At 43.6% G+C, this 24,510-nt stretch overlaps 1 protein-coding gene across 2 annotated transcripts in view; it reads right to left on the reverse strand.

Annotated features, from left to right (window-relative positions):
* Nucleotides 1-11,467: 11,467 nt before the first annotated feature.
* Nucleotides 11,468-24,510, reverse strand: part of SEC23IP (SEC23 interacting protein) — a 35,723-nt gene continuing 22,680 nt past the window's right edge. The window contains exons 14-19 of one of the 2 annotated variants that reach the window (XM_066354699.1): nt 24,082-24,237; nt 23,363-23,465; nt 22,110-22,295; nt 21,277-21,436; nt 20,379-20,480; nt 11,468-14,475 (exon numbers count right to left, since the gene is read on the reverse strand). In XM_066354699.1, the coding sequence (XP_066210796.1) occupies nt 20,399-20,480; nt 21,277-21,436; nt 22,110-22,295; nt 23,363-23,465; nt 24,082-24,237 (687 nt within the window). In that variant the 3' untranslated portion in view covers nt 11,468-14,475; nt 20,379-20,398. Of the gene's footprint in view, nt 14,476-20,378; nt 20,481-21,276; nt 21,440-22,109; nt 22,296-23,362; nt 23,466-24,081; nt 24,238-24,510 lie in introns of both variants that reach the window. The other variant, XM_066354698.1, reaches the window with a different exon arrangement.

Consider the following 24,510-nt stretch of genomic DNA (forward strand, 5'->3'; position numbering starts at 1 on the left):
AAATGAGCACCATTAGCACTAATACGAGTAGGGAGTAGGCAAATGGACAAGAGATGAATGGAAATAATGCTTTCTCAGGTTCTAGCAGCATCTAATTTTAAAATGTCTTTAGAAAAGCTCCCCATTTACAGCAGCAACCAAAACTACAAAATATTCGGGAAGCACGGTAAAGATCTACTGAAAATATATAAACAGAAACCGTGACGAGGGGATAGAGTAAGAAGAAAGCCACTTTTTACCTGGTGCAATGGACTAAACATGTATGTCCCCCCAGCCCTCAAATTCATGTATGTCCCCCCAGCCCTTACACTGTTCCTCTTTCTATTCCACACGCCCCGACGTCTCGTCCATTAGACACACGTCCTTTATGAATACTCATTTCAATATAGCAAATTCCTCCCACATAGCTGAGCCTCTCTAAAAGTATGACATCTGCCTGACCAGGCGGTGGCGCAGTGGACAGAGCGTCAGACTGGGATGCGGAGGACCCAGGTTCAAGACCCCGAGGTTGCCAGCAAAAGCTCACCAGTTGAGCCCAAGGTCACTGGCTCGAGCAACGGGTTACTCGGTCTGCTGTAGCCCCACGGTCAAGGCACATATGAGAAAGCAATCGATGAACAACTAAGGAGCCCCAAAGAAGAGTTGATGTTTCTCATCTCTCTCCCTTCCTGTCTGTCTGTCCCTATCTGTACCTCTTTCTGTCTCTGACACACACACACACACACACACACAATAAATAAAAATAAATAAAAGTATGACATCTGCGAAGCACGCTTGCCTACGTTGCTTTCTTTACCTGGCCCTCACAGAAACCCTAACAGGTAGACACCACCTGCCCAAATGCGGCATTTACACAGTAATACTGATAATAATGTTTAACATTCCTGAGTGTGTTCCAGGCACTGTGCTAATAGGCATTTAAATACATTGTCTCAACTAATCTCCACACCATCCTCTGAGGTTGTTAGATGTATCCCCACTTTCCATGAGGACACCAATGCTCAGAAATGTTAAGTAATTTGCCCAAGATCACACAGCTAGTAAGCGGTGGAGCCGAGATTCAAACCCAGGTCTTCAAAACTGAGAAAGCAGTTTTCTGTGTCAGTCTGGGAAAGAGGAATAAATCTACATATTTCTCACAATAATTTTTACCCTGGTACTTGGTATACCCTGGGTCACCTACCTTCTAGTGGAAACCCACTTTGTAAGTGAAGATTGCACCAATTTCAGTACCCACATTTATATTTGTATTAAAATCATATTTCTGGCCTGACCAGGCAGTGGCGCAGTGGATAGAGCGTCGGACTGGGATGCCGAGGACCCAGGTTCGAGACCCCGAGGTCGCCAGCTTAAACGTGGGCTCATCTGGTTTGAGCAAAAGCTTACCAACTTGGACCCAAGGTCGCTGGCTCGAGCAAGGGGTTACTCGGTCTGCTGAGGTCCACGGTCAAGGCATGTATGAGAAAGCAATCAATGAACAACCTAGGTGTTGCAATGCGCAACGAAAAACTAATGATTGATGCTTCTCATCTCTCCGTTCGTCTGCCTGTCCCTGTCTGTCCCTCTCTCTGACTCTCTCTCTGTCTCTGTTAAAAAAAAAATTAAAATCATATTTCTGCCTAGTGAGAAAGAAGAAATGATGCCCCTGGCCCATAAGTGAAAGCTTCCCCAGGTTGCTGTGAGGACTAGACAAGAGTATGCGAGGCAACAGCATCTGCCAGGGCCTGACACATAGCCAGTGCTCGGATTCCGGGACTTCTTTTATTTCTTCTGAATGTTCCTCAGTGCTAACCCAGGGAGAACCAAAGTGTCAGACAGGCTGACTCAGTGATGGTTGGGTGAAGTCTTTGACATTAAGTGAAACTTATTTTCCAGTTTTCCTGCCATGTAGTTAAAGGTACAATTTAAATTGTATAAATATGTTAATACTCAAGGAAAAGGAATACATCGTGAGTAAAATAAGTGGAAATAAAATACCTAGTGTGTATATATGTAAATAATTACATGTTAATTCATATGAATATATATAAATATATATATATATTTTATTATTAGTGAGAGGAGGGAAGGCAGAGAGACAGACTCCTGCATGCGTCCCAACCAAGATCTACCTGCCAAGCCCACTAGGGGGCAATGCTCTGCCCATCTGGGGCGTTGCTCTGTTGCTCAGCAACTGAGTTCTTCTTAGCACCTGAGGTGGAGGCTATGGAGTCATCCTCAGTGCCTGGGGCCAAGTCGCTGCAATTGGAGCCATGGCTGCAGGAAGGGAAGAGAGAAGGAGACAGAGAGAGAGAGAAGTGAGAGGGGGAAGGGTGGAGAAGCAGATGGGAGATTCTCCTATGTGCCCTGACTAGGAATTAAACCCAGGACATCCAGACACTGGGCCAATGCTCTACCACTGAGTCACCAGGCAAGACTGAATATGTTTTTAAATGTTTACTTTATTGATTTTAGAGAGAAGAAGGGAGAGAAATAGCAAGAGAGATAGGAACATGAATCTGTTCCTGTATGTATCTTGACTGGGGACCAAACCAGCAACCTCTTTGCTTTGGGATAATGCTCAAACCAACCAAGCTATCTGGCCAGGGCCATATGAATACATTTTTAAATGCATTAACTAAGACATTAACAGTAGTAGGTTAATAGGCAATTGAATCAGGAATTCTAGATTCAGTTAATAAAAATTGTTATCAATATTTCTCTGGCCCCGGCTGGTGGCTCAGTGAATGAAGTGCCATCCTGGTGCACTGAGGTCACAGGTTCGATCCCCAGTCAGGACATGTACGAGAGGTACAATGAGTGCACAACTAAATGGAGAGACAAGTTCTCTCTCTTTCTCTCTCCCTCTCTCTCCCATCCTCTCTCTGTAAAATCAATGGAAAATTTTTAAAATTTTTCCTGATAAAGTGGTACATTTAACACATCAAGTTTTTTTAAAGGCAGAGATAGCAAGTTTAAGTTGGGTGAGGGTAATAAAGGTAGTAACCTTTACTACAAGGAGAAAAACTATTTCACCGATCTAGATGGTTTATTTCATTCAATCAAGGTCTGACTTCTCTGGCTCTTTGGGAAATTTTCAAACTTTAATATTCACTTCTTCCTTTGAAGGGTGAAGTACATACTTAAAGAGATTAATTTTTAAGCTCTCTCCTCTGACATAAAATGTACACCACCTCCTCTGCTTTCACGTTGGGCTCCCACTGGGGCAAAGTAGGCACAGAAAGTTAGAAGCCTCAGCTGTGATTAAGTAGGAAATGAGTGCTTGCTGACCAGGCTAAAGAGACGGACGGGTCAAGGCAGTTTAAAGGTAAACCCATCCATTGTTTCCTATATGACAAACTCTTTATGCCCATGAGCCCACTGAAATCTCACAACCACCCTAAAATGTGTCACCATTATACTTATTGCACATTTTAGCCTCAAGAGGTGAGAATACATGAGAAGGAAGTAGTGGAGCAAGGACTTGAGCTAATCTAGGCGATTGGCTGGCAGAGCCTGTGCTCTGGGTCGGTACCCTGCAGCCCATCTGACCCCCGTGGGTGAGCGGCCAGGCAGGCTAGACACCGAGCATTTCTCCCAAGGGTCGTAGACACAGGTGCACCCAGTGGAGAATGCCAGCTCTGAACACAGTGAGCTTACGAGGTGCAAAAGCTGGTCCTTGGAAAAAGTTCCCCGAAAAGAGATGGGGCTGGTAACAACTCTAGAGGCAAAGCTGGGGAAGCTTTGCCCAGGTAGGTGAAGGTGTATCCAGTAGAAATCATTCTTTTCAAGTAGAAACTTAAGTAGAGATTTAAAATCTCCCAGTATTTTGCCACGATGTGCCTTAGTGTGTGGTTTCTCTGTATCTAACCAGTGTAAGGTTTATAGTGCTTCTTGAAACCATTCATCAGTTTTAGAAAATCTTTGTAATTACCTGTCCAAATGGTGCTCCTGCCTATTTTCTGTCCTCCTCGCCTTCCAGGACTCCAACGACATGCACGTTAGATCTTTCATCATATCCCGTATATCTCTTACCTTCTCCAATGCTTTCTACCCTTTTCCTCTCCACGTTTCAGTTTCTTTCTTTCTGACATACCTTCCAACTCACTACTCCTCTCCACTGTCTTCTCTGCTGTGAAACCCCACTATTGCAGTCTTACCTTCTGTCACTACGTTTTATTTCTAGAATTTCCATTCAGTTCTTTGTATGTCCCCATTGCTCTACTACTAGAAGTCTCCAAATTGTCATCTAATAGCCGCCGATATTTTAAAGTCTGTGCCACGGGAGGCCTGACAACGTGGGAGGTTGTGTTCTTTTCTTCCAGTTTTCCGTCCTGAAGATCGGACGCTGTATACGAGAAGTCGCACAGAAAGTCTGAGGTGCTGGGTGAGGTTACCTTCCCCCCGGAGAATTTGCTTTGCTTCCTGCGAGCAGTTCAGACACCACCAGGGATTCCGCTGGCATGAACCAGGGCTTCGGGCTCCAGGGAAGCCACTCGGCTCCTGCGCACCCCCGCCCAGAGGCCCTGGGTGCATCTCAGAATTCCTCCTCCTGGTGGGCTCTAAACTCTAATTCAGGGGTCCCCAAACTACGGCCCGCGGGTGGCATGCGGCCCCGAGGCCATTTATCTGGCCCCCGCCACACTTCCGGAAGGGGCACCTCTTTCATTGGTGGTCAGTGAGAGGAGCATAGTTCCCATTGAAATACTGGTCAATTTGTTGATTTAAATTTACTTGTTCTTTATTTTAAATATTCTAAAAATTTTAAACAAATTGTATTTGTTCCCGTTTTGTTTTTTTACTTTAAAATAAGATGTGTGCAGTGTGCATAGGGATTTGTTCATAGTTTTTTTATAGTCCGGCCCACCAACGGTCTGAGGGACAGTGAACTGGCCCCCTGTGTAAAAAGTTTGAGGACCCCTGCTCTAACTTCTGTCCCCTCAGCCACACAAGAACAACAGAAGCTCTGGTGTCACTGCAGTCATTGTCGCCTTCAGCTTTAGCAGTATCCGCAAGGGGACAAGTGGCACCGAGTGTCAGACTTACTTACTTTGCTGTACTTCCTTTCTCTCCGGGATCGTGGTCCCACAAGGCCCTGCCTCTCTGGTCTCTGCTACCTTCAAACAGTGTTTTCTATGTATTTTCTCTGTGTTTAGTGGGAGGGCTGACGTCCAATAAGCGAGTTCACCATCACAGCCGGTGGAAATCGCCCTCAAGGCATCTTCACTGAAAAATGTGATCAGGCCTGACCAGGTGGTGGCGCAGTGGATAGAGCGTCAGACTGGGATGCGGAAGGACCCAGGTTCAAGACCCCGAGGTTGCCAGCTTGAGCGTGGGCTCATCTGATGTGAGCAAAAAGCTCACCAGCTTGGACCCAAGGTCGCTGACTCGAGCAAGGGGTTACTCGGTCTGCTGAAGGCCCGCGGTCAAGGCACATATGAGAAAGCAATCAATGAACAACTAAGGTGTTGCAACGAAAAACTGATGATTGATGCTTCTCATCTCTTTCCGTTCCTGTCTCTATCTATCCCTCTCTCTGACTCTCACTGTCTCTGAAATAAATAAATAATTTTTTTAAAAGTTTAAAAATGTGGGATGGGTACTGAGAACTGGGTGGGGGAAAGGCCAACAAAGGGACAGGTGTGGTCTGGAGGACAAGATGGCGTGGCGAGAAGACACTGATGGGCCTCCCCACTCTCCCTCTGCTGCCCTTCTCACTCGTGGAATTTGGATGTGAGAGCCTTTCGAAGGTAAGTTAGAGGATCTGAACAGGTTTGGGAGGGAATAATACCTCTAGCCAATAACTGTGTTTTCTGAAATTCAAGTTTTATGTTCAAGGGCTAATTTCATTTTTAAATAAGAGTAAATAAATGTCACAGATGCTGCAAAAGGAATTTAAAATATTGCTATCACTGGCTACATGAATCATACCAAGTGTTGAAGTTAAGACAAACACATCTGAATGAAAGCAAATGAATGCAAATTATACCCACAGCCTAGCAGCGATAACTCAATACTTGCTGAACTAAAAACTCTTCCCAGAAGATTCAACAAGGTTCAGAAACGGGATCATTGGTTTTACAGGGCCGCATGTGCAAGTCACGTTTCAACACCACCACAGGTCAAACCAGTTAGTGGACTTACACACGAAGTACCACCGATGGGTTAACAGTCCCTTCCCAATTGAATCAGACTCAATAGGTGTGTTTATTCTAATAGAGGAATGCCTCGTACAAGTCACATTTCCCATAACTGTTTCACTTTCAAAAAATTTGGTTCTTTAGTAGAATTAATTTAGGGCAGAAAAATTGAAAAACCGCCTTAATAGCTAGCTAAGTAGCGGAGGTTTAAATCTACATTTAAAGTCCAGTTTGGGCAGAAACCAGCACCGGCCTTCAGTGAACAGAGTCTGGAGGGGGACTTTGAGCCTTCAGAGAGGGTGGACAAAGGCTCCAATAAAACTAAGTAAAGAGAGTCTTATTTCCTTAGCAACTCCTTGTTTCATTTGACCTCAGAAAAATCCTAGACGTTCAGTGATTGAATTTAAAACCTAATTCAACTGTTCACAAAGCCTTCTCTGGAAAGGATCATCAAAAGGCTGAGCTCACTGACATTATCTTTCTACACACACATACACACACACACACACACATTTGTTTATATTTGTAAATATAAACACATACATATATATACACATACAGTATTTGGATAATTGGAAACAATCCATTTCAAAAAATAGATGATTAGTTAAATAAAAATTGAATTAATTTCTATAGAAGATTTTTTTTTTCTGAAGTGAGAAGCAAGGAGGCAGAGAGACAGACTCTTGCATGCGTCCAACTGAGATCTACCCGGCATGTCCACCGGAGGCGATGCTCTGCCCATCTGGGGTGTTGCTCCATTGCAACCAGAGCCCTTCTAGCGCCTGAGGTGGAGTCCGTGGACCCGTCCTCAGCTCCCGGGCCAACTTTGCTCCAATGGAGCCTTGGCTGTGGAGGGGAAGAGAGAGACAGAGAGGAAGCAGATGGGCGCTTCTCCTGTGTGCCCTGACCTGGGATCAAACCTGGGACTTCTACATGCTGGGTCAATGCTTTACTGCTGAGCCAACCAGCCAGGGCCTATATAAAAGATTTTTTAATACCATATAAAAAGCTTAAGAAATAACAAATTAAAAAATAAGTTCCCAACATTATAATGCAATCAATTTTGTAAGACAAAATGCCAAATCGTGAAGGTGGAATATGTGTGGTTTTGATTTTGCCATTTATGTCTTTCTACATTTTTCAAATTTTCTAATCCAATGCAGTGACGAGACTTCCTGCATATATACAGACTTTAGGGCCTGTCAGAGTTACCAATACTATATTGGTAACCAATATATTTCCACACACAAGCAAAATGGTGCCACAGGAGAGGCCCGGACTAGGAGTGGGAAGATCAAGTTCCAGCTTCACTGTTCACTCCTCTGAGCCACTTCTGACATATCACATCACCACCGGGAACCGTGGCTCTCTCATCTATAGAGATGGTGATGACCATTCCCGCCCTGCCTTCTTCCCCTAATCAGCACAAAGATCAACACAATCCCGTTCTTGACAGCCTTCTGCCAAGAGAGAAGCGAGATTCAATAAAAGGAAAACTCAGTAACTATTAAAGAGGCTCTTCAACTTCTTGTGGACCTGGCTCAAGCTTATTTAAGTTCAAAGCTCTGCATTTTACACCAGTTAAAATATCCATCCTTATTGTCTTAATACAATTTCATATCCTGAACATGTATCGGGACAGTTTACTATAATATGAAACACGTACGTGACCCAAACTCACTTCACTGGACCTGAGACTGAAAGGAAGTTACTACCGTATTTCCCCATGTGTAAGATGCACCTTTTCTCAAAAAATTTGGGGTCTAAAAACTGGCTGCATCTTATACAGTGGTTGTAGTTTTTTTACTTGCATTTCCCGCTTTCTCACGCTTGTTTTTGTGCTCATTGTTGAAGACAGTGATTCGTCATCACACAGATGAGGACAAGCTAATGGATGGGAGTTTTGACAGTGATGAGGAGTTGTATGAATTTTATGATGAATAAATCATAAATAACTTTATGTAATACATTTTTTTTTCAAATTTCAGGCCCCCAAATTAAGGTGCATCTTATACATGAGGAATACGGTAAATGAAGAGCCTGCACTGTCTCACGAGCTCCCTCTAGTGTTAACCTCAAGTTATTTTCAAAGCGTTCTGTGACGGCCAACACTTTTGGGAAAGTCTGCAATAGAGTTGATGTTTTAAAGCAGGAAAATAAAAATGAGAAAAAAAAAGAGGGCAGAATGCAGGAGGGAGTTACATGTTCTCTTGATCCTTATTCTAAAATGAGCTTCCAGTAGAGAATCGGGACATGTGTTACTAAGAGGTGCTTTTTTTTTTTCTTTTCCAATTATTTTTATTTATTCATTTTGGTCCGTTTCCTCTGTCATGAAATTCCTCAACCTCCTAGAGTTGTTGTGAGACCTAAGCGAGAATATGAGGAAAGTGTACGTAACAGTGCTGGGCTCACAGTGAGGACTCGGAATGTTGGCTGATCATCATAGAGGAGAGGGGGCGGGGGTGGGGGGGGAGGAGCAGGAAGCATCAACTCCCATATGTGCCCTGATTGGGCAAGCCCAGGGTTTTGAACCAGCGACCTCAGCGTTCCAGCTCAAAGCTTTATCCACTGCGCCACCACACGTCAGGCGGTGTTTCCACAAACTTGCACGAAGACGGGCAAACAGCGTTACAACTCCCCAACCCTTCCCCCACCCCGCAATTCCACAGCTCATCTTCCTTCCCAATGACCCGCACTCCTCCCAGCTTCCACACCCCACACACCCAAGCCTCTGAAGCAGGCACTCAGCCTCTCTCTCTGTCTCAGCTACAAAGAGCCTGGCCCATGTACAAGCCAGGGAGGACGGGAAGTGACAGGGACCTGGCACTGAAGGCCGGGTCCTCATCAACCTGAGCGCTCAGGGCAAAACCACTGCCGCAGTACGATGATCAGCCAACATTCCGAGTCCTCACTGTGAGCCCAGCACTGTTACGTACACTTTCCTCATATTCTCGCTTAGGTCTCGCAACAACTCTAGGAGGTTGAGGAATTTCATGACAGAGGAAACGGACCAAGAACTAAAAACACTTGGCCGAGAGGTTAGGGTGGAAAAAAATCTTTGTGAGGACCCACTGCTAAGAGTGTGGACACACATAAAAGCAGGTTATGGGAGCAATTTTTGGTAGGCTCAACTCAAAGGTGAAATAGGACCAGACTGAGGACCTGCTGACAGGATAGAAATATCAAGGACACAAGTTGGCCGACAGTCCACCCACCGCTTTGCAGGGAGACAGGAAACGGCAGGAACACGGAGTCAGCACCTCTGCATATAAAGGACCTGAGTTCCATCAGCTTCCCTCAGAGAACCCAGTCCTGGGAACTGACTCACACTCAGCTGGGACGCCAACTTACCAAGTTACCATGAGGACTGTAACTTGAAAGAAAACAAGAACACTCAGCATCTGCAGTTCAATTCACCCTCTTCTCAGGCAGCAGAATCCATAGGGGAAACCACCAGCATGTTGCTTGGTGAATACTACAGTACAGCACTAAGGTAGTTAGATGCTTCAAGTCATAAAAGCAAAAAACAATTGTAATCTAAAGACCAATTATCCTGGGTTTTCTGGGACAGGGTTGATCTCCAGTACTCTACTCACAGTCAAAACATACGTTGGAAGTTACTAATGTAAATATATGATCACCCCGATTGCCCCGCCAGGAGAGTGGTATCTACTGACTTGCTCATCTTCAAGTCTTTATGTAAATCATACCTTTCCAATAATATACTTACCTCAAAACTCGGTATAATTTGTGGTTTCCATTTATTAGAATCTCTGGTTCTGAGATTCAAGAAACACACAGGTCTGCCAGACTTGGAAAGTAGTTTCCTCTTGTTATGTGCAACGTTAACAATCCCAGCTTAGGTTGTCACTGTCAGCAGCTTTATTTTTGTTTATGAAATTGAGTTTAGAGAGAGGGAGAGACAGGAACATCAATCCAACTCTATAGGTGCCTGACCAGGGACCAAACCAGCAACCTTTCTCCTCTTTGGGACGATGTAACCAACCAAGCTATCCAGCCAAGGCATCATCAGCTTTATGACTCTGACCTTCAATTTTGGACACTGACAGTTTTTTCTTTTCTTTTTTTTTTTTTGTATTTTTCCAAAGCCAGAAACAGGGAGGCAGTCGGACAGACTCCCGCATGTGCCCGACCAGGATCCACCCGGCACGCCCACCAGGGGGCGACGCTCTGCCCATCCGGTGTCACTCTGTTGCGACCAGAACCACTCTAGCACCTGAGGCAGAGGCCACAGAGCCATCCTCAGTACCCGGGCAAACTTTGCTCCAATGGAGCCTTGGCTGCGGGAGGGGAAGAGAGAGACAGAGAGGAAGGAGAGGGGGAGGGGTGGAGAAGCAGATGGGCGCTTCTCCTGTGTGCCCTGGCCGGGAATCAAACCCGGGACTCCTGCACGTCAGGCCGACGCTCTACCACTGAGCCAACCGGCCAGGGCCTGGACACTGACAGTTTTAATGCTTGTCCCAAACTATGCATATGAAGCCAGAATAACTCGCGATGTGACTTTTATCATCTGGGGAAAATGAAGGCATCCATCTGGATGAGGGGCTGGTTTGCAGAAGGGGAGGAGCTATCCGGGAGAAAGAGAAAGGGAAAAGGCAGGGTCTAACGTGACTCAGCAGCTATACTCTCATCTAGTTTATATACTGAAATTTGGTGAGTTTCTGTTTAAAAAAGGGTTCTGGTTCGGCAGCTTTTTAAAAGTTTGCAAACCACTGATCTAGATGGTCTTCCAAGGTCTCGTCCAAGGGTTAAATTATATTTTTCATTTTCAAAATTCTTTAAATCAACAGATAATTGGACAGTTTCTTACTCTGTGCCGAGACTCTGAGGCCTGGTGGTCACAATACTGAGCAACACGCTAATAGAGATTCCGCCCTCAGGAGACCTACTGTTTGCTTGGCTTTGGTAAGAAACCAAGAGGGCTATAAATATCAAAAGCAGCCTGACCTGTGGTGGCGCAGTGGATAAAGTGTCGACCTGGAATGCTGAGGTCGCCAGTTCAAAACCCTGGCTTGCCTGGTCAAGGCACATATGGGAGTTGAAGCTTCCTGCTCCTCCTCCTGTTCTCTCTCTATCTCTCCCTCTCTAATAAAAATGAATAAATAAAATTTTTTAAAAAGTAAATAAATAAAAAATTTTTTAAAATGTATCAAAAGCAGAGTCACACAAAAACTCTACTTTATATTTCCATGGTGTCCAAATAAAATCACGAGAGTCCATGAAACTCGGCTGGGACACGTCCCTTCTCTGGACCCGCTACAAGTACTCCTCCCCACCCAACACTCGGGGGACAGGCTGAATAACACAGACAAAACCAGTTGTAAATTGAAAAATCACACTGTTTTATTAAAAGATACATAAATAACCCTCATGTTTCTGAATTTTGTAAGTCTGGGGAAGTCAAGTGGAAGAGATAGGGAAAGGGTTAGTGTTGGAGCGGAGAGGACACGGAAGGGCAGGCGCATGGCCGGCCGGCCCGGCGGCCACCAGCAGCCTGGGCAAGGTGCGTAGGGCCTGCCCTCAGCTGCACGCGAGGCGCTCGGAATACATGTGACTGCAGTCGCGGCAGCGCCACAGTCCGACTGGCCTCATTCTCGGACGAGGAGCAAATGCTCTGTAGTAAGTCAATGGCGCAGGTCCTCACAGCAAAAAGGAAATAATGCCAAACTCAAGGAGTACTTTTACGGAAGACAAGAGAAATACACAAGTTCACTGCTTAAAAAATGCACTGATGTTACTGTTTTATTCACACTAATTAGAATATATACACAAAAATGTGTATCATACGTTGCTTTCAAAAAATTCTGTGTTCCATGAGAACTATGTAAACAGTGTAAAATGTCTCTACTGCATAACAAAAGAAGGAAAATCAGCGTTCCTATATAGTATTAGGAAAATAGGATATTTTAAAGCTATAGGAAAACAAAATAAAATTTTACAGAACAGTCTTTTCATGAAGTAGATTGATGGTCTTGAAGCATTACATTTCAGACTTTCAAACACTTTGGTATAAGTGGAATTAATACAAAGCAAAAAAACCACAACCCTCTGGTTCTCACATTAACTGGAACTTCAGCAATGAGGCAGGCGGGCGGGCGTACAGCTCCACCATACAGCGACATGGAACAGCTCTCCCCGCCCCGCCCCAGTGGGGCGGGGAAGGGACACGCTGGGACAGCGTCAGAGGATTCTATATGGTCAGGAGCGCTTCACTCCCTTCCAGAATGATCTCTCAGCAACAGCCTGACAGGCTTCATAGAAACCTCAGATCCTACTTAGAACATAAGGGATCTTGGTTACCGCCTCTTCACAAATACAAACAGCCCCGCATCAAAGCCACTCAGAACAATTCACATTGAAAGTAAAACATAAATTTAAAAAACTCACATTACTCTAGTTTCTCAAGAAGTCCATACTTGAATAAAAGAACATATTACATTAAAAAACGCAAGTTCAAAAGACCCACTGACAACAGGTCTGTAAGAAACAGAACCCGTCCGCATGCCACAAATACCTCCTCACTGACATCATACATGAGTGTGCCGACTACACGCCTGGCTGATGCGAGGAACTGTTAGCTGCATCATCTCAGTAATTACAGTTTTCGTCTCCACTGTCCAGTGTCTACACTTGCACTGTTTGCTCCGTGTGTTCTCCTTTAAATGAATGCCTGCATCTGAGAACTGTATCTGAGCAACTGCCAATGCTTCAGTTTTCTGTGCCCACCACAGGGGCAGGCCGGGAACATCCCAAGGGTGTTCTCAGCAATGGAATTTATAGTGCGACTTTCTGGGAAGACAAGAAAGTCTTTAAAAAAAAAAAAAAAAAAAGAAACCTTGGTGAACTTCATCCACTTAGCAGTAATAATAGCGTATTATCGCTCCTTTCTGAACCAGAAGAACACCTGTCAGGTGCTCAGCTTGACTGAGCACACACTGGAAAGTGCTCCGAAACACAGGCCTGCAGCACGAGCCCTGAGACAGGCCAGGAGGGCAGGGACGCCAGGCAGCCAGGAGCTTTCTGGGAGCGCACCTGCATGACCAGCTTTCTAACATAATGAGCACAGAAAGTAAAAGAAAGTTTCTGACAGGTTAAGCTGAGGCTTTTTTAAGAACAACTCTAGAAAGGAATAAATGAGATAAACATTCACGAATTCAGTCAAATTGATCACTGTTTGAATGAACCATACATGGAAGAATTGCTAGTATTTTAATTACTTCATAGTATTAGTATAGTATTAGGAACTTAAATTCTTACATAAATTTTACAACAAAGTAGAAAAAATAAAAATTATGAACAATGAACAAATTATGAAATGAAAGGTTCTTACTTTTTCATATTAAGTGATATTAAAATCCTAGGACTATAATGTTTGAGTTTTGTTCATTTTGTGGAGAGAGACTGCTGGGGAGTTTAAATCATTTCAAAATTCACTTGGGCCCTGGCCAGTTGGCTCAGTGGTAGAGTGTCGGCCCGGCGTGTGGAAATCCCGGGTTCAATTCCCAGCCAGGGCACACAGAAGAAGCACCCATCTGCTTCTCCACCCCTTCCCTCTCTCCTTTCTCTCTATCTCTCTCTTCCCCTCCCGCAGTCAAGGCTCCACTGGAGCAAAGTTGGCCCGGGCACTGAGGATGGCTCCATGGCCTCCACCTCAGGCACTAGAATGGCTCCGGGTGCAACAGAGCAATGCCCCAGGTGGGCAGAGCATCACCCCCTAGTGGGCTTGCTGGGTGGATCCCAGTTGGAGCGTAAGAGGGAATCTCTCTCTATCTCCCCTCCTCTCACTAAAATAAAAATAAAATAAAAAACAAATTTCATTTGGAACAATTGCCAAGAGAATGGTATGCTAATAACTTGCACTGCCAGATGGTAAAAACTATAAAGTTACAATAAAACACCATATTTCAGTGAATCTAATACACCACTATTTTTCATACCATGCGAAGAAAAGATGCCCTGGATAGGAAGTCTAAAGGAGACAGACCTTTAAAAAGTGAGGATGCCAAATGCCTACTGCCTCAATGAAGGGTTAAAAAAATACCCCTTCCCACAGAAAGGATGATGGCAAAGAAGTCTGCACACCTCTTCCCTGACAATGGGAAGCGCGGGAGCAGGTCCTCGGCATTTAAATTGGTACACCCACCCCGCCCCGCCTGTAATTTTGTGGCCTGAATTCACAATACCAGCACAATCCAAGAAAATCTCAGAGAAATCAGCTTAAGCAGACTCAGGCTTGTAGTGCCCCCAGTAACCAGCCGAAGAAACTGCAAACCACGTTGGGAAGAACTCAACTTCCATCCAGGCAACAGCTCGTTTTTAAGATGCATTCCAACTGTAAAGATGCCAAAATTAAAAAATATGTAATTTGAAGTCAGTGAAATTTGGTAGACAGATAAATAAGTCAATAAAAAAAAGATGCAGAAAGCCTAGAGAACAAATATTGGGCATATGATAAAAAATGTCAAACAATTATAGCATATTATAAAAACATCAAACAAATGACAAAAAAGGTACATTATTCAAAATATGGCACAAGCAAAAATAATTATTTTAGAAAAAAGCACCCTGGCTGGATAGCTCAGTTGGTTAGAGCATCATCCAGATATGCAGAGGTTGCTAGTTTTATCCCTGGTCAGAGCACATACAGGAAAAGATCCACATTTCTATCTCCGTCTTTCCCTTCCTCTCCCTCTAAAATCAATGCATAAAAATTAAAATAAATTTAAGAAATAGAGGCACTGGCTACCTGGCTCAGCGGGAGAGCATCAACCCGGTGTGTGGAAGTCCTGGCTCAATTCCGAGTCAGGGGACACAGGAGAGGCAACCATCTGCTTCTCCCTTCTCCTCCTTTTCTCTATCTCTCTCTTTCCCCCACAGCCATGGCTCCACTGATTTGAGCACGTTGGCCCCGGGTGCTGAAAATGCCTTTGAGGAGTCTTTGCCTCAGGCACTAAAAATAGCTCGGTTGCAAGCATGCCCCAGATGGTCAGAGCATCAGCCTCAGACAGCGCCACCGGGTGGATCCCGGTCAGGGCACATGAGAGAGTCTATCTCTGTATCTCCCCTACTCTCACTTTAAAAAAAAAAAAAAAGAAAGTTATATCCCTCTCTAAACCATATTCTTCTAACTATAAAGTCAAATGAAAAAAAACACTTAAGAACTTAAAAAAAATAATCTTAAAAGATCAGCCTACATATTTTAAAACCATGCTCTTCACCCCTACTCCCCAAAAAAATACCCAAAGCACAAGCAAAAATAAATGGCAATTATGAAACTAAAATTAAAATGTATTTTCAATGGCAAAAGGTTACTATCCTTAAATCATAACTATAAATCAGTAAGAAACAAAAGACCTTGCCATACACCTCCCAAAAAATGAACAAAGGTCAAGAATAAGCAATTGAGGCCCTGCCAGTTGGCTCAGCGGTAGAGCGTCGGCCTGGCGTGCGGGGGACCCGGGTTGGATTCCCGGCCAGGGCACATAGGAGAAGCGCCCATTTGCTTTTCCACCCCCCACCCCACCCCTCCTTCCTCTCTGTCTCTTCCCCTCCCACAGCCAAGGCTCCATTGGAGCAAAGATGGCCCGGGCGCTGGGGATGGCTCCTTGGCCTCTGCCCCAGGCGCTAGAGTGGCTCTGGTCGCGGCAGAGCGACGCCCCGGAGGGGCAGAGCATCGCCCCCTGGTGGGCGTGCCGGGTGGATCCCAGTCAGGCGCATGCGGGAGTCTGTCTGTCTCTCCCCGTTTCCAGCTTCAGAAAAAAAAGAATAAGCAATTGATAAAAGAATAAATACAAACAGCCAAATAAAAACACCAAAATAAGCTCAATTTTACTAGTAATGAAAATGTAAAATAAAACAATATAACAATTTGTGACTATCAAGTTGGCAAAATTTAAAAAAACAATTAAACTCAGTGTTGGCAAGGGTGCAGGAAAACCAGCATATATATTGGTAGTGGAGAGGAAAATTGAGCCAACCTTTCTAAAATGTAATTTAGTGACGAGTATACATCAAAAAACTTGTGAAATGTGCAATATGCTGAGCTCTACAATGCTGCCTCTAATTTATCCTAGCCAGAAATACGCAAAAGTATTGTAGCTACGTGTCAGAATTATTTATAAAGTGAAAACTGAAAAATCACCTAAACATCCAACAATGTGTTTTAATAAATAAAACTATAAAATGGAATACAATGCAACTATTAAACAGCATGTGTTACTGAAGCACTATTTATACTAGTAAAAGTTGAGAATAACCTAAATACTGACCAGCAAGGCACAGGCTATACAAACTATACTTTCATTAAAAGGAATGAGGCAGCTCTTATGTCTCGTATCTTGTCCTTACAGATATCCACCTGGCACTTGCTCAGGTGATACTTCATCAGTTGGGGCGTCCCCTTGCCATTTACGTACAAAGGCACTCCCTCTCCCCCTTACCCTACTGCTATTTTTAACCACCTGACACATTCCAACTGTTTATTCATGTCTCCTCCCCCAGAGGAAAGAAGATCCCTAAAGGCAGAGACTTTGTGTGGTCCACTGCTGTGAGGCCCACTGCCTGCCGGTTCCTGGTACAGTCGTGTACATCAAATACTGGACGGAGGGTGTGTGGCGGGCGGGAGGGAGGGAGGGTGCGTGGTGGGCGGGAGGGAGGGCATGTGGTAGCTGGGAGGGAGGGTGAGGGAGGGTGCGTGGTGGGTGGGAGGGAGGGAGGGTAGGTCAAGGAATGGATGGGTATGGAAAAAAAATCTCAAAAATACAAAGGTAATAACAGTTTATCTATTTAGCTATCATTTGTCTTTTAAAAAGGAAAAAAGTCACATATGGGTATGGATGTTAACACATACTTAGAGCAGACTGTCTCTGGAAAGGGAAACCGGGGAAGAGACACAGAAGGAGACCCCTCACTTCTGTCACAAGCTGAAACAACTGTAAGTACAACCCATTCAGGAAAACCAATAAAAACGGTAAGTACTCTCACACATACACATTATTAGCTGATGTGGGAAAACTACGAAACATATTATTTTGGGAGAGAGAGAGAGAGAGAGAGGCAGAGAGCCAGAGAGAAGAGAGGGTGGAGAGAGAAATGAGAAGCATCAACTCATAGTTGCGGCACCTTAGTTGTTCACTGATTGCTTCTCATATGTACCTTGACCGGGGGCTGCAGCCAAGCTAATGACCCTTCGCTCAAGCCAGCGACCTTGGGCTTCAAGCCATCGACACTGAGATCATCTTAATGATCCCGCACTCAAGCTGGTGAGCCCGCACTTAAGCGGACGACCTTGAGGTTTAGAACCTGGGACCTCAGCATCTCAGGTCGACGCTCTATCCACTGCGCCACCACCGGTCAGGCTCTCCCTTCATTTACTGTCCTCTGGTCGTACTGGCCTGCTCTCTGCCCCCCAGACACAACATATCTAACCCCATCTCATGACCTCTGCAGCTGCTCTTCTTATCTTCAGATGTCCACCTCCTTCTCATCCTACAAATCTCACCTCAAATGTCATCAAGTCAACAAGGCCTTCCCAGGAGCAACCCTGACTACTCTCCGCATCTTCCTCTTGTATCTTTTCTACAGAAGCTATCAATATCTGAACTTTACCTACTGGTTACAAAAGGGACATTTAACTGGTGCACCACAAGAATTTTTAAAACATGCATATTTAGTCAGGGCACTGACATCTTTCCCCTTAGATTGTCAAGTGAAATATGACAACAGCCAACACAACAATAGCCATCTGGTGTGAAAATGTATTTGGGTGTGCCGCAGAACTTCGGTAATTAGTTTATGTGCACCCTGAGGTTGCAAATCACTGGGTTAGAGCACAGGCTTACTGTCAGCATCTCCCACTGGAAGATACAGGAAGTCTTCTTCACTTAACGTTCTTAGACAGGTTCTTGGGACTGTGGCAATAACTAAAGTATAACAAAACCATTATTACGGCTAATTGGCATACAGGTTAGGTTCCTAGGCATCTCAACACACTATAATGAAACGATGATGAACAGAAAGACATCATGCAAAGGCCTGCTATAATTTCCTTGAAGATGAAAATGGAATCTTGTTCATGGCTTATCTCCAGCATGAAAACCGGTGCCTCACACACAGTAGGTACCGAAATATTTGTTGACCAACTAAATGACTATTTCATAACTGGAAATATAGACTGTAGTAGCTTTTAACATTACATTTATTTTAACACTGAACTATAAGAAATAGTAAGAACTGATATAACTCCATCAAGAATCTGATTAAAAAATGGTTTTTTAGCTTGACCAGGCAGTGGTGCAGTGGAGAGAGTGCCGGACTGGGATGCAAAGGACCCAGGTTCAAGACCCCGAGGTCGCCAGCTTGAGCGCGGGCTCATCTGGTTTGAGCAAAGCTCACCAGCTTGGACCCAAGGTCACTGGCTCGAGCAAGGGGTTACTCGGTCTGCTGAAGGCCCGTGGTCAAGGCACATATGAGAAAGCAATCAAATGAACAACTAAGGTGTCACAACGCACAATGAAAAACTAATGGATGCTTCTCATCTCTCCGTTCCTGTCTGTCTGCCCCTGTCTGTCCCTCTCTCTGACTCTCTGTCTGTCTCTGTAAAGGGGAAAAATGGTTTTTAGACCTCCTACCTGCCCTATTGACTCAAACTCCTTCATACATATTAGAAAACGATCTAAATGTCCATTAACAGGAAGCTGACTAATAAGGAAGATACAGCCACACATTGGTTCACTATGACCATTAAGGAGCACAGAGAAGACTTACACAGCTGACATGGAAAGCTGTGCCAGCAACCTAGCTGATGGGAAACTTCAAGTGACAGAACAACACGTCCAGCGAGGTCCCTGTATTAAAGTGCACACAGATTTGATCAGCTGTGCACAGGAATATTTCTCTAAGCGTATTCTACTAAAGGTGGTTACCTCTCCAGAATAAGAACCTGAAGGCTGCCTGACCAGGTGGTGGCGCAGTGGATAGAGCGTCAAACTGGGATGTGGAAGGACCCAGGTTCGAGACCCCAAGGTCGCCGGCTTGAGCACGGGCTCATCTGGTTTGAGCAAAAAGCTCACCAGCTTGGACCCAAGGTCGCTAGCTCGAGCAAGGGGTTACTCGGTCTGCTGTAGCCCCACAGTCAAGGCACATATGAGAAAACAATCAATGAACAACTAAGGTGTCGCAAGGCGCAACAAAAAACTAATAATTGATGCTTCTCATCTCTTTCCATTCCTGTCTGTCTGTCCCTGTCTATCCCTCTCTCTGTCTCTCTCTCTGTCTCTGTAAAAAAATTTTAAAAAATTAAAAAAAAAAAAAACCTGAAGTCTGAACTTATCACTTATTATTGGAAAACCAAGAAGTGCCAGAACTACTTTTCATTTCAGAGCTCACCAGTTTGTGTTTTAATCTTTCAAATGCTTTAAAATGTCTAACTTCTTAAAAAAAACACATTATCTATTTTTTTCAAGTGATGCATAATCCAGTAAGGAAAAGCAAATGACTCAGGAGGGCAGTCAGGATGTAGAGATGGCCGACTGGTGCGTTCACTCATCATGTTTAATCCCCTTCACTAGTCCCCCCTCTATAAAGACTGGAGATGCTTCAGACATCACTTTTACAACCTTTCATGTAGTTTGGCACTGGGGGAGACACAGGACCTGTGACAGGCTTAGTCAATAGGCATGAATAACCTTTTGGATATGATTTTGCTTTCCTAATTAAAAGAAATAGATATAACCAATACTGCCCTTTCACCCTTATTCATGCCTTGAATATAGATACAATGTCTGGAACTATGGCAGCCGCCTTATAGCTATGAGGTAGCAAGAGCCAACATGCAGGCAAAAAAGATACAAACAATCTGAGTATCTGTGGGCATTATTCAACAAATGACGCCTTCCTGCCACCAAAGAAAAGTAAACCTCTATTTGTTTAAGGTATTTTGAGACTTAGGTACTGTTACCTACAACCAAAGAAAGTCCTAGCTAATGTTCCTGAGAATCTATTATTAAAAGAAATTGAAATGAAAAGAACTCAATTCTACGCAGAATTAAAAGATTGTTAGCAAGTCAGAAATGTAAATTGTACACCAATTCCCTTGCTTTACTGACTCTAATCTGATTTTAAAAGAAAAAAGCACTCTGAGGAAACAGAAAAAAGAAAACTATGGTCAACATCAATTTCATAAAAAGGACTTCAGAATGAAACATTCAGAATTGATACACACAAAGATAACCTCACCCAGTGAAACTGAAGACCAATCAGTGCTGAGGCTGTTCTGGGCTAATGTTCATTGTTCGATAGATTTCTTTAAGTAACAACAGGGCGGTGTCTTCAGATTCCCTATCAAAAAGAAAAGCACATTTGCTTAAGAGACAATTAGTAGAAATTAATCTCTATGTATAAAAGTGGAAAAATGCAGCTCTTGTTCTAGTCAACCCTCCCTAAGGAAGGCAAATGAAAATAAGGGAGTGTAGCCTCAAAGCTGCCCTTAAACACTGGATGGAGACCACTCAGCTCTACAATAAGCACGCTGCAGTTCCCCATGGTGAAAGGGGTCGTGTGCAAGGGCAGCTTCCCCAGGCCCCCCCCTCCCGTCTGGGAAAGGCAGCCCTGCAGAAACAGTGTGCAAGTAGAGGGCAGCTTCCCCAGCCCCCCCCCCCCCCCCACTCTCGCTCCGGGAAAGGCAGCCCTGCAGAAACAGTGTGCAAGTAGAGGGCAGCTTTCCCAGAACCCCCCCTCCCGTCTGGGAAAGGCAGCCCTGCAGAAACAGTGTGCAAGTAGAGGGCAGCTTCCCCAGCGCCCCCCCCCCCTTCTGGGAAAGGCAGCCCTGCAGAAACAGTGTGACAGTGTGCAAGTAGAGGGCAGCTTCCCCAGCGCCCCCCCCGCCCCTTCTGGGAAAGGCAGCCCTGCAGAAACGGTGTGCAAGCAGCAGAGGCCTGTGCTCAAAGGCAGCTCCCACGCTGCCATCTTGTGGGCTAACTAAACTCAAGGGGGAAAGGATTGATTTTGAATATACAGGTGTTCAAATTAATACTCCGTAACAAATGATAAATCAGCAAGTCTCACGAAAACAAAAACTGCTTTCTGTGCTAGCACCTAAGGCCACATGAATGTTATCAAAGAAGAAAAGACTTACCAATAGCATAAATGGCTCTGAAGAGCGAAAAGATACTCATTAAAACTCTCTATTGGCTTTTCTTGAAGAACGTAGTCAATTCGGCGGCCTCCGTTTAGCATTCCGACCTTTCCTAAGTAGTCCTCATCCTTGGAAAAATCTGGACTTTCAACAATCTTTTCTGCTAGAATTTAAACCATTTCAATATCAAAGTCAATCACTTAATCATGATCCTTTGACTTTAGCTGACTCTCTGGGCTCAGTGAGAACACTGCTGGACGCACGGAGCGAGCTGGGAGCTAGCAGGCTCACCTCCCATTCCTCCAAAGAGCCAGGGAAGGGGGACTGTTCCCCAGCAAGAGGACAGGGAGCCAACGAGCTGACAGAGGTTTTGAAGAAAAGGGGTGAGAGAACATTGTAGAAAGAAAGGAAACAGAATTAGAATCTGAAAAAGTCAAAAACATCATGGCACAATGACCTGACATTGCAGTCAAGTCCATAACAACACAGTTAAACAACAACATCAGAAAAGATCGTGTCTCAGAGTGGGTCATCAACTGACTGGATACAAACTTGTTCTCAACTTTGATATCCCACTCTGGACATAGGAATCTCAATAAACTATTAACACTGCAGACTAACAAGTTCAGCAACTATCAGGCAGAACCCTAGAAAAAAAGGAGGACACATTTTGAAGTATAGTTTTATCATAAAAGATTTTCCTATATAGGAAGAGTCTCTACATTTTAACAAAAAAAAAGATTAGAACAGAAAAGCATCATTAAATAATTTAAGTGTTAAGTTCCCAAATAATATTTGGAACAACTAGAAAAGGCCTCAAATGTCAAACTTACCTTCAACTACTTGCTTTTCCTCTTCTTCTTTGATCTGATTGGCTACCTTCTCCAATTCTTCTTGTAACTGAGCTGAAGAGGTATGAGCACGGGCAAACTCATTTAATGTCTGCCAAGCACTTTTCAGAGAGCTAATAAAACCCTGCTTCAAATCAGATCCCATGCGAGAGAGACTTTCTTTCAACTCTAAAGAGATTAAGACAACGCATCAAGTTATTAGTCAAGGGGTAAAATTCTGCATCACAAAAAATTAAAACAAAAATTAACATTATTCTCAGGCATGGTGAAACCTGCCTGTCTCTCTTCAATTATGTATCTAGCACCTGGGGCATCTCAAGCAAAACCTGCAATATGTTAAAATGTTTTGAGGAATCTTATCCTTGTCGTTTCTGTAATAACTAAACTAGTCACCCAAAACCTATAAATTTCCTCTCTCCGAAAATAAAAGGAGTACAATACCATAAAGATGTAATTAAGCACATGCATTTATTAAGTTAAAAAGTGGGCCTACAGTTTTTGAAAGGATTTTGAAAATGTGAGACTGTGATAGCGGCACAATTTAACCTTCTAATTTAAAAATGAAGACACTCCTATTCCTTCACCTTTTCCACTTTTGTCTAATAATTCCTATGGGAGATGTAGGTATTCAACCATTAAATTTTTCATTTTGACTCCAAAAGAGTTAAATATTTTTTAAAAGCATGATGAAAGGAAAAAAAACTTTTAAATAAGAGGGCATGATCAGTTTTCCTTCTTTTAAACCTGTGGATAAGATACACCATTAACAGACATAAGAGAAACTTAAACCCTAGAAGTACCATCAATCCATATGTTCAATGAATTTTTAACAGGAAAAGTCTGTCCAAGTAGCAAGGAAATAAAAGCCCACTTGACTTGGAGAGCATCAAGCTTATTTTTTGATAGTTTCTTAGATCAAATGTTACTCTGCTTCCCAATTCCAAAAATTATAATCACATTCTATCAAAACCTATGCATCATGCCACTTTATTACCATCCTCCCCCATTCCTAAATATCTCAGCAACGAGAATGTTACCAAGGATAAACTCAAAAAGAAGGAACTTCGTAACTTCACAGCACCCCCAAACAGTAACCAAGTTCTGAACAGGGCAGGCATTTAACATTAACATTGATTCTGTAAGGAAGGACTTAGTGTTAAAAGTTTTCTAAATTATTACAAATGACATTAAAAAAATAAAGGAAAGAAGCAAGTTTTGGAATATTTGCTTTTTACCTAAATGAAGCCTCTTTCTGCCCTTGTGATGTGGAATGAGAACCGCTTTAAGGTCCAAATCCGGAACAATCATAGGTTCTAGTCTATATGCCACTGGATCAAGCTGTAATAGAAGAGTTGAACTTTATAAAAAGCTATTTTATTTTTAAAAAATTTTTTTTTGTTTTTAATTATTATTATTTTTTATTTATTCATTTTAGAGGGGAGAGAGAGAGAGAGAGAGAGAGAGAGAGAGAAGGGGGGAGGAGCAGGAAGCTTCAACTCCCATATGTGCCTTGACCGGGCAAGCCCAGGCTTTTGAACCGGCAACCTCAGCATTCCAGGTCGAGGCTTTATCCACTGCGCCACCACAGGTCAGGCTAAAAAGCTATTTTATTTTTAGTTACATATCTTGGTTGGGTAAAGAAAACAAGAAACTGGCAAACCAGCTGTTGTTTTCTTTCCCACCTATTCAAACAATGGTAATGTATAAGATGACTTCCAAGTCCGTGGGTACAATTACTCTGCAAGCCAAGCAACGAAATTCTTTCCTTGAACCAAAGCTTTTCAGTAGAAAAGTTCGTTGGAAAGTGTGGACTGTATCTATTAGGAAAGAGGGCTGAGTTGTACAAAATCCAGATGAGTATTAATTCCTCAGAAAGAAGAACCTGAGACTATTAGGATAAACAGCACAAGTTCTTCATCCCCTTCAAAATAGGAAGTTAACTCAGCTTACTCACTGGATGGTAAATGTTGAAGAATCCTTTACAGGTAGGAAGCTTGTAGTTCTCATCTATCCGATCCACTCCTCGAACAGTGAGAAACATACCAACTGGAGATCCCAAGGCAAAGAAAATCTCTGGTTCAAAGTCTAATGGGCTGTAAACAACAGAAACCTACAAAGAACCAAAGAGCAATAAAAGACGATCACACCAATGATCATAAGTTGAAAACACCTTAAATGAAAATGAAGAAAATGAATGGAATAGAGAACACCATAGCTTAGCCTAGCCTACCTTAAACATGCTCAGGACACATACATTAGCCTACAGTTGGGCAAAATCTGTCACAAAAAGCCTATTTTATAATACAGTGCTGAACATCTCAATAATTTATGTGAAAACACAAACCACAATACCCAGGCTTGGCTGCTGACCCCGCTCGCTGCC

This window comes from Saccopteryx leptura, chromosome 13, assembly GCF_036850995.1.
Source record: "Saccopteryx leptura isolate mSacLep1 chromosome 13, mSacLep1_pri_phased_curated, whole genome shotgun sequence".
Lineage (NCBI taxonomy): Eukaryota > Metazoa > Chordata > Mammalia > Chiroptera > Emballonuridae > Saccopteryx > Saccopteryx leptura.